Source organism: Molossus molossus, unplaced genomic scaffold (genome assembly GCF_014108415.1).
Source record: "Molossus molossus isolate mMolMol1 unplaced genomic scaffold, mMolMol1.p scaffold_m16_p_15, whole genome shotgun sequence".
Classification (NCBI taxonomy): Eukaryota; Metazoa; Chordata; class Mammalia; order Chiroptera; family Molossidae; genus Molossus; species Molossus molossus.
Genome location: NW_023425350.1, coordinates 28,291,471 through 28,307,179, shown reverse-complemented (window position 1 = coordinate 28,307,179; position 15,709 = coordinate 28,291,471). Strand labels below are relative to the sequence as shown.

General features: G+C 37.4%; 1 protein-coding gene across 1 annotated transcript in view; it reads right to left on the bottom strand.

Moving 5' to 3' along the window:
* EML4 (EMAP like 4) overlaps window positions 1–15,709 on the bottom strand; it is a 157,677-nt gene that overhangs the window by 25,587 nt on the left and 116,381 nt on the right. The window contains 6 exon segments of the mRNA XM_036263513.1: window positions 5,068–5,135; window positions 5,812–5,943; window positions 6,035–6,160; window positions 7,754–7,905; window positions 14,676–14,811; window positions 14,924–15,058. Coding sequence (XP_036119406.1) covers window positions 5,068–5,135; window positions 5,812–5,943; window positions 6,035–6,160; window positions 7,754–7,905; window positions 14,676–14,811; window positions 14,924–15,058 — 749 coding nt within the window.

Genomic DNA, 15,709 nt, shown 5'->3' with positions numbered 1-15,709 from the left:
CTGATGTGAAAAACAGTTCAATAGTTCCTCAATATGGTAAACATGGAGCTGCCATGTGATCCAATAACTCTACTCCTTGGTATATACCTGAGAAAGTTTAAAACATATATCCACACTGTACCTTGTGTCTGAATGTTCACAGCACCATTACTCATAGTAGCTAAAAAGTGGAAATAACACCAAGTGTCTATCAACTGATGAAGCGGGTATATCCATACAATGAAATATTATTTGGCCACAAAAAGGAACAAAATACAAATATATGCAGTACAACATGAATGAACCTTGAATACATTGTTAAGTGAAAGAAAACAGACACAAAAGACCTATGATTCGATTTATACAAAATGTCCATAACAGGCAAACCTATAGAAACAGAAAGTAGATCAGTTGCCTTGGGCTAGGAGGAAGTGGGTGGGGCTAATGAGGAGTGATTAGCTTGTGAGGATGGTTGTAAGACTCTTTGAACTTACTAAAATCTCTTGAATTGTGTACTTTCAATTAATGAATTTTATGGTATATGAATTATATCTCAATAAAGCAGTTAAAAAAGAATCCTTACTATGTGAGGATTAGCATGTTATAGAAGTAACATGTCCACTCAGGGCTAAGCATTTAATTTTTTCCCCTTAAAAATTATATTAGTAATAAATTCTTTTAAAACTATAATTTTATTTATCATTTTGATAATATATTCACATGTGTTTAGATTATAAGAAGTAGAAGATTTCTAGCCACAGACATGAGACATTTTTTAAAATTTTGCTAGTCATCTTCTATGGATCATGCACAACTGGACATGTATTGCTTTAAACTTTAAAAAAAAAGTCATTGCTCTAAATGTGACTTTTATTGGGCTTAGGATTAGTGATAATCTGAATGGCTAACGTGAGGAATTTTCAGTTATAGACAGTATAGCCAGGTATTCACAGACCCATGTAAAAAATGAAAATAAATGAGAAAGTTCTCCAAGAATCAATAGAATCTAACCAGATGTGAAACCAAAGACAGGAGCTATATACAGAATGACTAAATCTCTCCTAGTTTCTAAATAATCCCCATCTCCACACCAGAAAGGACTGACTCTGGCCCTTTTTTTAATCCTCACCCAAGGGCATTTTTTCCATTTTTTGTTCAGATAGAGTGGGAGGGAGAGAGAGGGAGAGAGAGAGAGAAACATCGATGTGAAGGGGACAAGCCCTGGCCGGTTTGGCTCAGCAGTTAAAGTGTCAGCCTGCGGTTCGGAGAGACAGGGGTTCGGTTCCTGCTGAGGACACGTACCTCGGTTGCAGTTTGTCCCTGGCCCTGGTTGGGGTCGTGCGGGAGGCAGCCACTCGATGTGTCCCTTTCATGTTGATGTTTCTTTCTGTTCCTTTCTCTCCCTCTCACTCTATCTGAACAAAAAATGAAAAAATGTCCTCAGGTGAGGAAAAAAACAACAAAAACCAAAAAAAAGAAAGAGACATACTGAGTGGTTGCCACCGCACGACCCAACCAGGGCTGGGGACAAACTGCAACCAAGGTACATGCCCTTAGCGGGAACCGAACCAGGGTCTCGCTGGACCGCAGGCTAATGCTTTAATTGCTGAGCCAAACCGGCCAGGGCTGACTCTGGCACTTTTTGTTTAGTTGTCACATCACTCTCATTTATAAGGTGTCTTCTACTCACAACTCCTGGTTTAACGTTAGTTTAAGTCACTTAAGTGAAGGACTTTTTATTTTAAGTTTGTTAATAATGACTTCACAGCTACATAAATGTTAGAAAGTAATTTCAGTGAGTTTAAATCAGATCAGGTTTTCCTTAAAAAGCTCTGTAAGTGTAAATGTTGTATATACAAACACACACCTCTCCATCCACCTAATCAAATGATGTGTCTTAATGATTCAAATCCCTCTAGTCCTCACACTCCATTCAGTGTTTAACTCTTTCATATATATATATATATATATATATAGTAAATACTTTTAAAATATGTCAGCCAGTGATTTAACCTTCAAAGACAAACATTCATTATAATATTTCTAAGTAATGCTACAAACACCATAAGCACATCTCAAAGTGCACTAGTGGAGTAGTATAGAAAGAGACAAGTTTTGAAACCATAAAGTATCTAAGTTCAGCCTGGCCGGTGTGGCTCAGTGGCTGAGCATCAACTCATGCACTAAGAGGTTGCTGGTTCGATTCCTGGCCAGGGCACATGCCCAGGTTGTGGGCCAAATCCCCAGTGGGGGCATGCAGGAGGCGGTCAATTGATGTTCTCGCTCATTGATGTCTCTCTCTCTCTCTCTCTCTCTCTCTCTCTCTCTCTCTTTTTCCCTTCTCTAAAATCAATAAAGAAAAACTGGAGAAAAAAAAACAAGGAGGAAGGTAGACAAATTCTAAAAAAGAACCTAAGTTCAAATCCAAACTCAATTAGAAGTGACTGAAATTCTATGGGTCTTGGTTTCCTGTCTGAGCAATAAAATAAATAAATAAATAAATAAATAAATATTCTGTTGTATTCTTGTGAAGATTTAAGAAATTTATATTAAAAAAAAATTAGTACAAGCCCTAGCTGGTTTGGCTCAGCAGTTGGAGCGTCGGCCCATGGACCAGAGAGACCCGGGTTCGGTTCCCGCTGCAGCGGTTCTCAAGCTGGGGGTCGTGATCCCTTTGGGGGTTGAACGACCCTTTCATAGGGGTCACCTAAGACATAACAGTAGCAAAATTACAGTTATGAAGTAGCAACAAAAATAATTTTATGATTGGGGGTCACCACAACATGAGGAACTGTATTAAAGGGTCGCGGCATCAGGAAGGTTGAGAACCACTGCGCTAAGGGCACGTATCTTGGTTGCGGTTTGTCCACGGCCCCGGTTGGGGTTGTGTGGATGGCGACCAGTCGATGTATCTCTCTCACACTGATGTTTCTCTCTTCATCCCTCTCTCTCTCCCACTCTATCTGAAGATGAGTGCAGAAACCTCCTTGGGTGAGGATTAAAAAAAAAAAAAAAAATTAGTGCAAGGTCTGTCATCAGATACTAGATACATGGTAACTCTTATTATTTCAGAGTTTAACATTTGTGATATCTGTTCAGTTGCTCAGAAAATAGATCTGAAGTTAATTCCTTCATGGGTTTTCTGAAAATACTATAGCTCAGGTTGTTTCTCATGTGCTCAAGACTAATTTTGGGATAAAATAGAAAATAATTTCCTACAAAATGACGTTCCATACATATACCTGTCTATTTAGCCCATGTTTAAGTAATAATCTAGTACTCACATGTAATTTGGAGAAATCTGAGTCAGTAAAGCCATCTATATTTGCAAGTTTTCACTAATTACTCCCCAAGGAACCTAATTCTAAAATTCAGTTATTTCAGAACCACTCAAATAGCATCTCTGGTTACATATCCACATTTCAAAGTTAACCTTTACTTTAACGACCCATTTTTCCATGATTCTGAAAGACTCTGTAGCACTGTACCCAAGAAGGAATTTTAATGTTTTATCTTTCCAAAGGTGTTAATTTGTATCAAGAGCCAAAGGAAAAAACGTGCTACAATAAAACTCTTGATGACTAAATTTAGTTAGAATAAATGAACTGATTTGAAATAATTGCTATATAAATTAAAATATTTATGTACGTGTGTTCACAATAGTTTCACTTCATCATGAGTCTGCATTCCACATTTTCTATAGGTTTAACTTTTAGAAATTGACTTCTTTTTCCTCTGTCTCTTTAAAAAAAGTTAATTTATTTGCAATGAGGGCTACTTATTAGCAGAGGCAAAAAAAAAAAAAAAAAGAACTAAGAAATATACAAATCAGCCCTGGCCAGTTTGGCTCAGCGGTTAGAGCGTCAGCTGCGGTCCAGAGAAACTTGGGTGAGACTCGGGTTCGGTTCCCACTAAGGGTGCATACCTTGGTTGCAGTTTGTCCCTGGCCCTGGTTGGGTTGTGCGGGTGGCAGCCACTTGATGTGTGCCTTTCACATCGATGTTTCTCTCCCCCCCCCCACTCTATCTGAACAAAAAATGGAAAAATGTCCTCAGGTGAGAATAAAAAAAAAAAAAGAAAGATACGAATCATAAATATACGTTACTTAACACTGGAAAGGTAATATATACGAGGCCTGCAAAGGCTAGTAATTAATACCAATTTCAGGAAATATACCTTCATTATCTATCTGTAGAATTCAGAAAGACAGGATGACAGCCCTGGCTAGTGTGGTTCAATGGTTGGAGCATTGGCCTGCATACCAAAAGGGTTTAAGGTTCGAGTCCAGGTCAAGGGCATGAACCTGGGTTGCAGGTTCGATCCCAGGCCCCAGTCAGGGTACGTGTGGAGGCAAGTGATTGATATGTCTCTCTCACATCGATGCCCACCCCCCCACTCCTACTTCGACTCTCTCTAAAAAACAACAATGGGCCCTGGCCGGTTTGGCTCAGCAGTTAGAGAGTTGGCCCGCGGACCAATGAGACATGGATTCGATTCTGATCAAGGGCACGTAACTTGGTTGTGATTTGTCCCAGCCCTGGTTGGGTTTGTGTGGGAGGCAGCCACTCAATGTGTCTGTCCCTTTTATGTCGATATTTCTCTCTCTCTCTCTCTCTCTCTTCCTCCAACTCTACCTGAACAAAAGTGGAAAAATGTCCTCAGGTGAGGATTAACAATAACAACAACAACAAAAATACCTGGGAGGACAAAATTTATACCACAAACAACTTTAATGCTCAATCTTCCCCCACCATGGCTCTTAACATTTTCTAACTTAGTTATAATACTTATTTTTTAATTCTCCTCCATCCTTGACACACAATATAATGTGGGCTACAAAAGGGCAAGGATGTTTGTTTTGCACTCTGATATAACCTAAATACCCACAACAATGTCTAACAAGAGTAGGTGCTCAATAAATAATTACTAATGATTGAATGAGTATATGTAACATATAAAAGCAACAAGCCTATTAGTGTGCCACTTAAAAGATTAATTCTCCAGATCAGATCAACAACATTCCTGAACAATGGTTAAACATCCCACCACTTCAAATAACTCAACTCACATTTTCCTTAAAGACCCTACCTGCCTGAGTGCGTTCCTATGGCCACCACTGTGCCACTTGGATGAAAATCTGCACAGTGTCCTGGTTCCTAGAAAAGAGACAGAAGCTGTTGGGGAGTACATGAGAAAGTCTCCCTAAATCTATAGGAAGAGTGGCAAAAACATATTTGAAAATAACTTGTTTCATATAAACATGGATTTCCAATCAACTTCCTTGCAGCCAACATGGATATGAGAGAAAGAATTTCAGAGCAGGAATGTATATGCTGGCAGAGTGGTGAGGGAAAAGGACAACCAGCTTGTGGCTAGGCAGTGGAATAATAACAGGGTAACAACAATGGTGCACATTTGTAGTTCTTTAGAGTCTGCAAAGAACATGTATCATCTTTAGGGCTAGAAAAGGTGGATATCTCAATGGCGTAGGGAGAAAATACAGTAAGTGACCAACTCAAAAAGAACAGTCTGTTGGTGAGTAGCACTTACTAAATTCAACTGCAACACCACTAGAGGCCCAAACATTTCTGTAATAATGCTCCATAAATATGTGTAATCTTTTTTTTACTATTGAAACTAATGGAAACATTGAGCTTTTGCACTAATTTGCTTCTTCAGAGTGGGTCATGTTATACCTTGTGACTAAACACTCTTCCCTTCCCTAAACACTTTTGTTTTAAGCAATGCTGAGTCCTTTCTCCCTTGCTGCTCCCAACTGCTAGTCTGGAGAGTTTCTGTAGGGAGATTATAATCACATTTGGCTCTACTTACATCTACAAGTCTGGTCCATTCCAGCCTGTGTTCCACTGAGTTCCACATGCACACCTGTCTGTCCTGAGCACATGTCAAGAGCAAATCTTTGAAGGGATGTGTGGCAAGACCCCAAAGCTCATCTGTATGACCCTGAAAATGAAATATACCTATTGTTATGTTAAAAAAAAACAAAGGGTACCATCAAAAATATTCAGTTAATGGTTAAAATCATACAGTTTACCTGGACTTCTATTTGGAAGCCATCATTAAATGTTCCCCGTAAAATAAAATTTCGTGATGTGCCTACTAAGAATTGATCTGCCTTTCCTTCTGCTACAGCTCTGATTGTTCCATACTGATCAGGAACCTAAAAAAATAAGTAAATAAATTTGTAATGTCACCATACACATACTAACATGCATTAATTACTACCTGAAGACTGCATTTATAGCTGAAAGCAATTATGGGGTAATAAGTAACAGAATTCCAAATTTGAAAATATGATGTTATGCTAATAATAATTTACTCAAGTACATTTTATTACACAGAAGTTATAATGTATTATTATTAACATTCTTTGTTTTAGTTCATTTTAAATTTATATTTTAAGAGTTAAGGGTTAGGAGAAGAGGAAAAAGGAATGAACTTATATTGGATTCATGAAAAATGAGGTCTGGTTATATTATTTTGGGTAAGTCATTTAGCTTAAGACAAATTTCTTTATATGTAATATGGAGATAATAATAATACAAGCTCTACTTACTCCATAAACTAAAAAGCAATATATTGTAAATTTCACTGAATCTACTACATTGTACACACTCAGTGAATATTATATTAATATAATATGCCCAATGAATGACTCTTTCTGAAATAATGTAATTCTTTCTTCTTTATGAAGTAGGAGCCAAAATTACTCCTCAAAGTACAAAGAACTGAATTCTAAAAGTAATCCAAATATATGTTAGAAATAGGAGGATGAACTAGATAGCATAGCTTTTGACTACGGAGGGTATGCGTTATCTGTGAAGAAAAGAAACAGCATGAATTTAATGTTGAGATAGAGCAATTCTTTCTTATCTATCTTCTTGGAAATAAAACCCAAGAGCAGTACTATCAGGATCCTCTTTTTTGGAGATTTTGTCTGGAAAACATGTTATATATAGAAAATACTGAGATTAAGTTCAAAATTTAGGTCGCCAAAAAAGAGAGCAAATATTAAACTCTGAGATTTGCCCTTGCTTTGAGAATTATTGATTTAAACACAATTCTTAATTGTTACTTCCTGAGACCGCAATTCAATTAGTCTACTTTCACTGCATACATAATACCTGTCGGGTATACATGGGTATACTTGGGACCACACCACGAGGCAGACACATGCATAGATAATTAGCTATTATCATTAAGCCCACTGTTGAAATGATTATTTTCAAGTTTTAAAATTAAACTGGTCATTTTGTATACCCAGGTTATATTTTGAATCACTAAAAAAAAATTATAATCTTAGAAACAAACAAATTAATTATTCTGCCCAATCTTTTTATTTTTCAAATTATTTTGTCTAATGATTAGTCCCTCTTTTCTCTTTTTTTTATCCTCACCCGAGAACATTTTTTCCTTTTTTTGTTCAGACAGAGTGGGAGGGAGAGAGAGAGAGAAACATCCATGTGGAAGGGATCGAGTGGCTGCCACCCACACGACCCAACCAGGGCGGGGACAAACTGCAACCGAGGTACTCGCACTTAGCGGGAACCAAACCCGGGTCTCTCTGGACCACAGGCCGATGCTCTAACCGCTGAGCCAAACTGGCCAAGGCACAGTCCCTCTTTTCTTTCCAAGGAAATGCTATGACAAGGATATGCACCAATTTCCTAGAGAGTGTACGTTATCTTAATGTGGGACAGAAGACATTAGTTTAGAGGATTTAGTATTGTAATTATTATGTTCCCATCCTTACCTCAATTTCTCTTTCAGGATTCAGATCATGATCCCACAGAATTATTTTTCTGTCTTTTCCTCCTCCGGTTAATAACATCCCATTTCTCATCTGACAAAGTGTGAACACACTGCCATCATGAGCTTTGATTTGTTTGCTGATCTGATAAACACCTAATATGATGAGGAAAAAATAAAAACACTACTGATAGCATTGTCCCTCAAACTTTATTGGCTTTCTTGAAGAAAACTTGAACAGAACTACATCCCAATAAACCCACTGTAAGCTGAAAATGAATTTAATATAGCTAACCTACCAAACATCACAGCTTAGCCTCATCTGTTTCTACTAAAATGCATATCGTTTTTGCACCACTGTAAAACTGAAAAACTGTAAGTCAAACCATAGTAAGTTGGGGACCACTTGTATAGAGCGAATACTCAAAAATGCCTATGATTTAACAATCAAAAACCTATTTTCAGCCAAGTTGTGCAAGGCTGGTGGTGAAGCGTAATACAGTCTTTTGCATTTATGTCAATATTTAATTACTCTGAAAATATTTCAAAATACATTCTTACAAAAGGGTAAATTAGTGATAATTCCACAGACAATTTTACGATCTTACAATCACATTATATGGCAGTTAGGGAAGTATTACTCTTCTGATTTTAGAGATGAGGATATAAAGGTATAGAAATGGCTTAATCAATACCACATAGTTAGCTAGTGACAAAGCTGTGAATAGGGCTCAAGTCTCTTCACCCAATGTTCCCCTAAGTTTGCAAAAAAAAAAAAAAGCTTTCATTTCCTGCTGAGGTAACAGTCATAATATTAACATTTAGCAACCACTGTTGACCTACCTGCTCTGCCAAGGACTACCCCTTTATTTGCTGAGATATGGGGGACCGGGAAAGGCACTGGGGCAGAAGTGGGCACTGGAGGCTTGGAGCACTGGCTTTAGACCAACCAGACACATATTTTAGTATTTTAAAAACTGTAGCAATGTGCTAGTTGAATGATAAGCCAGCTTTCTTGTATGCTTATAGCACTTTACAAGTACCCAGGGAGGGACAGGCAGTTACTTTAAAAGTATCTTAAGTAAAGTCCATGTGCGGATTCACACACACACACACACACACACACACACACACACACACACACAGATCCTCTTTTTTTTTTTATTTTTATCCTCACCTGAGGACATTTTTTTTGTTCAGGTAGAGTGGGAGGGAGAGAGAGGAAGAGAGAGAGAGAGAAACATCGATGTGAAGGGGACACATCGAGTGGCTGCCACCCGCACGACCGACCAGGGCCGGGGACAAACTGCAACCGAAGTACACGCCCTTAGTGGGAACCGAACCCGGGTCTCTCGGGACCGCAGGCCAACGCTCTAACCGCTGAGCCAAACCGGCCAGGACCAGATCCTCTTTCTTAAAGGTGAGGATAAGATTTTAGTACCCAGACCTGTTTCTTTGTTATTTTTCATGCCTTACTCAGAGAGGTTCTTTATCTGACTGGTGATGCTGGTACAGCAAGAGTAAAGCTTTTTTGGAAGATAATTATTTCTCAGACTTAGATACTAGGTTCAAAATGGGAAGGTAGAGCCTTGTTTAAATTTGGCCAAAGTCAGTCAATAGACCTTAGATCCTTTAGAAAAATAAAAAAATTACAAGTTTTAAAAATTGTTCAGTGGGGGAAACGGGTGAAGGTGGTCAAAAGGTACATACTTTCAGTTAGAAGATAAATAAGGTCCAGGAATTTAATGACCACAGTAAACAATACTATATTGTATATTTGAAAGTTGCTGAGATAGCAGATTTTAAAAGTTCTCAGCACAGGAGAAAAAATTTTATGTGAGGTGATGGATGTTAACTAAACTTGTGATCAAATCTTTAAGTTGTGTACCTTAAACTTATACAATGTTATATGTCATTTATACTGCAACAAATCTGGGAAATGTTCATTTTCTAAAATCGTCCATCAACTGATGAATGGATAAACAAAGTGTGGCATGTCCATACCATGGAATATTATTCAGTCATAGAAAGGAATGAAGTACTGACACATGCTACAACATGGATGAACCTTGAAAGCATTAAGGTTCAAGTGAAAGCCAGACACAAAGGCCACATAGTGTATGATTCCACTGATATGAAATGTCCCAAAACAGGTAAATCCACAGTGAGCAAAAGTGACAAATGGTTGTTAGGGGCAAAGAGGAGGGAGGAATGGGAAGTTACTGCTAATGGGCACAGTGCTTCCTTTTGGGGAGATAAAATATTCTTAAGTTAAATAGTAGTGATGGTTGCACAACTCTAAATATATTAAAAACCACTGAGTCATATTTTAAAAGGAGAATTTTATGGTATATAAATTATATCTCAATAAGCATATTGTGATTATTCAATAAAATGAATAAAAATGAACTAGCCCTGGCCAGTGTGGTTCAGTTGGCTGAACAGCATCCTGTGCACTGGATGGTCGACGGTCGGGGTGTGTGTGGGAGGCAACTCATCGATATTTCTTTCTCTCTCCCCTCCTCTCTCTCTAAAGCCAATTAAATGAGCAAACAAACAAATAAAAACTACCTAAAACTTGTAGGGCTTTGGTATCCTAAAAGAAAAAGAAAAAAAGAAATGCTATAGCCGACTAAAAATTACTCAGTGTGAGGGTGCTAGTGGTACAAATACTTAATAGATGGGTGTGTCTGGCAGAGAGAAAGGAAAGGGCTTGACTGGTTTGGAGTAAAGCTTGTGCAATTTAGCAGAATGAAAGCAGAACCCCAACAAACCTGTTATTAAGGTCAACTACTTCAGCCCACACCAACATTCATCACTTAAAAATACTGTAAACACTGAATAATATAATTGTGTCCAAGTAGGATAGCCAGCCGATTACCTATAATGTGTGACCAAAAGAGAAAGGACATCTGAGATGTGAATTTTATGAGAGTACTGGTGATTTATTTGAACACTTAAGAGGGAAGGGATTATTTTCTCATGCATGGTTAAGTTAATAAGAGTAATCTTAAAGTACCATGTAAGAAATTATAAAAAGCAGAGGTGTGGAGGTTCACAGATCTCCATCATAATGTAGAAAAATAATATACAGTTATTCTATTTTTAATTCAGTTTTCCATACCTTTAAACACGACAAAAACCTGTTAAACCCTTAAGATCTTCCTAGAATGATGGACTGTTACAAAATAGAAAATGAAACAAGAAAAAATGCTTCATGTAACCTGTATTTCTGATATTCCAATTCAAGCCAAATAATGTTTGAAATACCGGCCAAGAAAAATGATTATCCTTGAATTTAAAAACCTACTGTACCTCCAGGCATAATCACTGCCACATCTATCCAAGTTAACTGCAAATCCCCCCTTTTCTTTCATCTCTAACAGAACAAAGCTCCATAAAAAGCAAGTTTACCTTGACTGCCAAATAAAGATGTTTGGAGAGCTTTTTGTGCCTGTTTAACTGTAGAATCAAATGTCAAGGAGACTTTGAAATTCATGTTATATTCTTAGCAACTGGGCAAATGGGCCCATATTGATTATTTGGAGAGCAGGTAAAATGGTGGTGTGTTACTTAGTTCTTAAAAGGAACTTAGATTTAAGAATAATGAACATTCTAATGGTGTTGTAGATACAATCAACTTCCCTTCCCTCACTTAAAAATTATAAACAATTTCATGTATGTAGAAAATAACAAATACCCTGTACCCAATAAGAAATAAAAATTATTGAAACAACCTAACTTACCACTGACAAAGAAATGAATACAAAAAATGTAGTGTGCGTGTGTGCACAAACACACATAATACACATGTAGATACATACACACACAATGTAATAAAAAACAGAAGGAAATTCTGCCATTTGCAACAACATACATAGTCCTTAAGGACATGATGTTAAGTGAAATAAGACAGAGAAATACAAATATAGTATGATCTCACATGTGGTATCTAAAAAAACGAAGCCATAGGAACAGAACTGGTAATTGCCAGAGGCCAGGGTGGTGGAAAGGGGTGAAGGTGGTCGGTCAAAAGATACAAATTTCCAGTTAAAAGATGAGTAAGTTCTGGCATGTCATAAATAGTACAGTGACTTTAGTTAATAATATGGTATTGTATATTTCAATGTTGCTAAGAGAGTAGATGCTAAAAGTTCTAACCGCACACAAAAATATTTTAACTGTGTGAGGTGATGGACGTTAACTTACTATGTTAATCATTTTGCAATGTATATCAAATCATTACGCTGTACACCTTAAATACACAATGTTATATGTTAATTATAGTTCAGTAAAACTGGGAAGGAGAAAAGAGAATATACTAATTACTTGAAGATTCTTGTTAGTTCATATTTATGGTACGAAAGCAAGAAGAAAATATACAGGAGAGCTTTGAATCATAAAATACAGTTCTATGGTTTGTCTCCTATTTACTAGAGTAAAAGGATTAACTATTAAATTATGCTCATGCCATCCAAAAATGTCCCTTATCAGACATGACACCACAGTATACTCAAATTTTAGTTGATAAGACTACAATGGGTGCAGAAATGTCATATTAGGAAATATAAAAACTGGATCAATCTATTGAAATTTTTGACAAGATTTTAAAAATGGAACCTGAACTTTGTTGTGATCTGGGTTTACACATTTCACTGCATGCACCAAATCCTTCCCAACCATACCTACAGAACTGTAACCCCAAATATAAAGGAAGAAACAAAATTCTTAGCAAGTTTGCCTATAATAGTCATGTAGCAGAGCACAACGAAGGCCTTTTCATGTGTCCAGCAGTTTAGATTAGATTTCCTGTTTGCATATGCAGATTTTCTTAGCACAAGTTTTTCAGACAAAAAAATAAAAACCACCTTTCCTTGCCTCTTCCACCTTGACACACATTAAGCTAATGAAGAGTACATTTACAGCCAAACTCTGTTCAGTATCAGGGGATAACATGTCAACAATTTAAGTTACAGTTCTGATATACAGTGCTGTTCTGGGCATTTCAGATCTACAGAACAAATGTGCCCCGGAAAAAGAAAGAGAAAAGTGGGAAAGACAGTTGATAAATGCTATTCTTTCTTTTTTCTTAAGAATCTTCAACTCATTGCCACCCTTCTCATATGTGAATTTTGAACCTAAACTGAACGAAAAAAGTTAAGAATGCATGCCCAATGAATGAGATCAGGGTCACTGGTAGTAATACAATTTAAGGATTATTTTTTAACTTCTGAATACATCTAATTCAGTTCAACTCCAAAACGCAGAAATCCAGGTGAACGGATATGGAAAACACTAATGTGGAATATCCCCTAAAAAAATGCAGTATACAAACCTTCACAATCATAAGGCATCTACAATGTTATATTCAAATTCCACATTTTAGTGAAAATAGTGCTTTAATCAGTACCACTCAACTTCTACACTGACACTCAAAGATAAGATTCAAATCATTTCCTTAAAATAGTTAAAAATAGCCAGGCCAATGTGACTCAGTGGTTGAGTGATGACCCATGCACGAAGTGGTTGCTGATCTGGTTCCTGGTCAGGGCACATGCCCAGGTTGTGGGCCATGTCCCCAATGGGGGACATGCAGGGGTCAGCCGATCGATGTTCTCTCTCAGTTTCTATCTCTCTCTCCCTTCCTCTCTCTCTAAAATCAATAAAGAAAAAAAAATAATAAAAAAAAGTTAAAAAATGATTTTCAACAGGTAGTACCAAATGCCAGACATTGTGTTAGTCCTGGGAAAGTCTATTAGGAAAGTCAGTCATGGAAATTGGGCCTTTCCTTCTGAGCAGGGGAATAAGGATTCCCTTATTCATGTCATATGTGGTCTAATGCACAGACTCCAGTGAGACCAAACCAAGGACTACCTCCTTCATTTGCGGAGATATGAGGGACTGGGGAAGGCACTGGGACAGAAGTGGGTACTTGAAGCAATGGCTTTTCACTAACCAGTGAAAATTTTTAGTATTTTAAAAACTGTTCTTGCTGTACCAATGTGATGGCTGAATGACAGCCAGCTTTCTTACATGCTCAAAGCACCTCCCAAGTTCCCAGGGAGAAACAAGGCAGGTACATAAAAAATATCTTAAGTAAAGTCCATGTGGAGATTGAAACACACACACACACACACACACACACACACACTTCCTCTTTCTTAAGAGTGAGGATAAGATTTTAGTAATTAAACCTTTCTCTCCCCTTCATCTCCCTCCCCCACCTTGTTAACTTTTTTTTTTTAACATCCCACTTCTGTAATCCTTGCAGGCTCTTTTCTGGCCATCTAACTGTGGCATAAAGGATTCTTGGCCTCACAGTTCTTCTCTTTTCCATGGTGAGCTCAACCAGCCTTAAGAATTCTTGTGGATAACTCAGAAAATCTGTATCTTTAATACCTACATGAATTTTCAATGGCTTAGTATATATTAAACTGTTGAAAGGGAGTCTAAAAACCACTATTTTAAAGATCGTATTTCATTCAAGTTGGCTATCTCTTGTTTTAGTTACCACTTTTACATGACACATTTATTTACCTTTTACTTTTCTTAAAATTCATTATGACTTAACCTTAAATACCACTTCTTCTGTGAAGGCTCCACAAAACTCAGAAGATCAGATGATTTCTCTCTTAATCTTTATACTGTTTAAATTAACATATATCTATATCATCTCTTTCTAATTATTTTCTAATTAACTTTCTAGAAGGAAAAGGTTCGCTGAAGTCAAATGTAGGTTATACATGCTTTATAAATGAGTAAATATTTTAATTTTAAAAAGATTAGGAAGAACCTTAAAAACATAAGGTATGTTAGCAATTTTCTTGTTTCACTGCAGCCTCTCTCCTGGCCTGGGTATGAGACGGGACTGCAATAGCAGTCTGTGCAAATTAAAATGGAATGATGCTAATATGAGAATACTGTACCTTTAGGCCCTTTCCCAGGTGTGGGTTCTACAGTAGTTTTGCTCCATATAAGTATGACTCCACCTGAGTCTCCAGTAAGAACATCTCCATTCCCCAAAAATGCTAAACACTGCACAAATTTTGGTTTTTCATACTTCTACAAAGAAACAATGAGAATTTTCAGTTTTCCCTTTGGCACAATGGCTTCTGCTCACTCAACAATTAAAAAATTAAGTTTCATAATGAATTTATAACATTCTGATCCTTACCCCAAAAATTCCCTGTTTTCTTGTTAGTGAATTGCTACTCCAGGTCCAGAAAAAAATATGAGATTTACCACATGTTATTATGGTATTCGCATCTGTTGGATGGAACTCCACAGCCAAAACAACTTCATTTGTTGTCTGTGGAAAGAAAAACAAAGTTTTAGATGAATGTATACTTTTCTCTCCATCAAGTACCAATTACAACTACTGATAATCAAAAACAGAAAAAAACTTTTAGAAAATGCCTGTTCTTCCAAGATCTATTTTCCTGAACATTTTTTTTTTTTTAAATCCTCACCCGAGGATACTTTTCCATTTATTTTCAAATAGAGTGGGAGGGAGAGAGAGAAACATCAATGCGAGAGAGACACATTGACTGGCCACCTCCCATACGACCTCGACCAGGGCTGGTGACCAAACTGCCACTGAGGTACATGTCCTTGACCGGAATTGAACCCATGACTCTCTGGTCTGAGGGCTGACCCTCTAATCCAGTAGTTCTCAACCTTCCTAATGCCGCGACCTTTTAGTACAGTTCCTCATGTTGTATGTGGGCGTATCTGCATGTGGGCGGACCTGCCTGGATAGATAAAAGGAGCGGTGTCTTGGTTCCTAAGACCATCGGAAATATGTGTTTTCCGATAGTCGTAGGCAACCCCTGTTAAAGGGTCGTTCAACCCCCAAAGGAGTTGCGACCCACAGGTTGAGAACTGCTTCTAACTGCTGAGCCAAACTGGTCAGGACAATTTTCCTGAACTTTTTTTTTTTAATTGATTTTTAGAAAGAGAG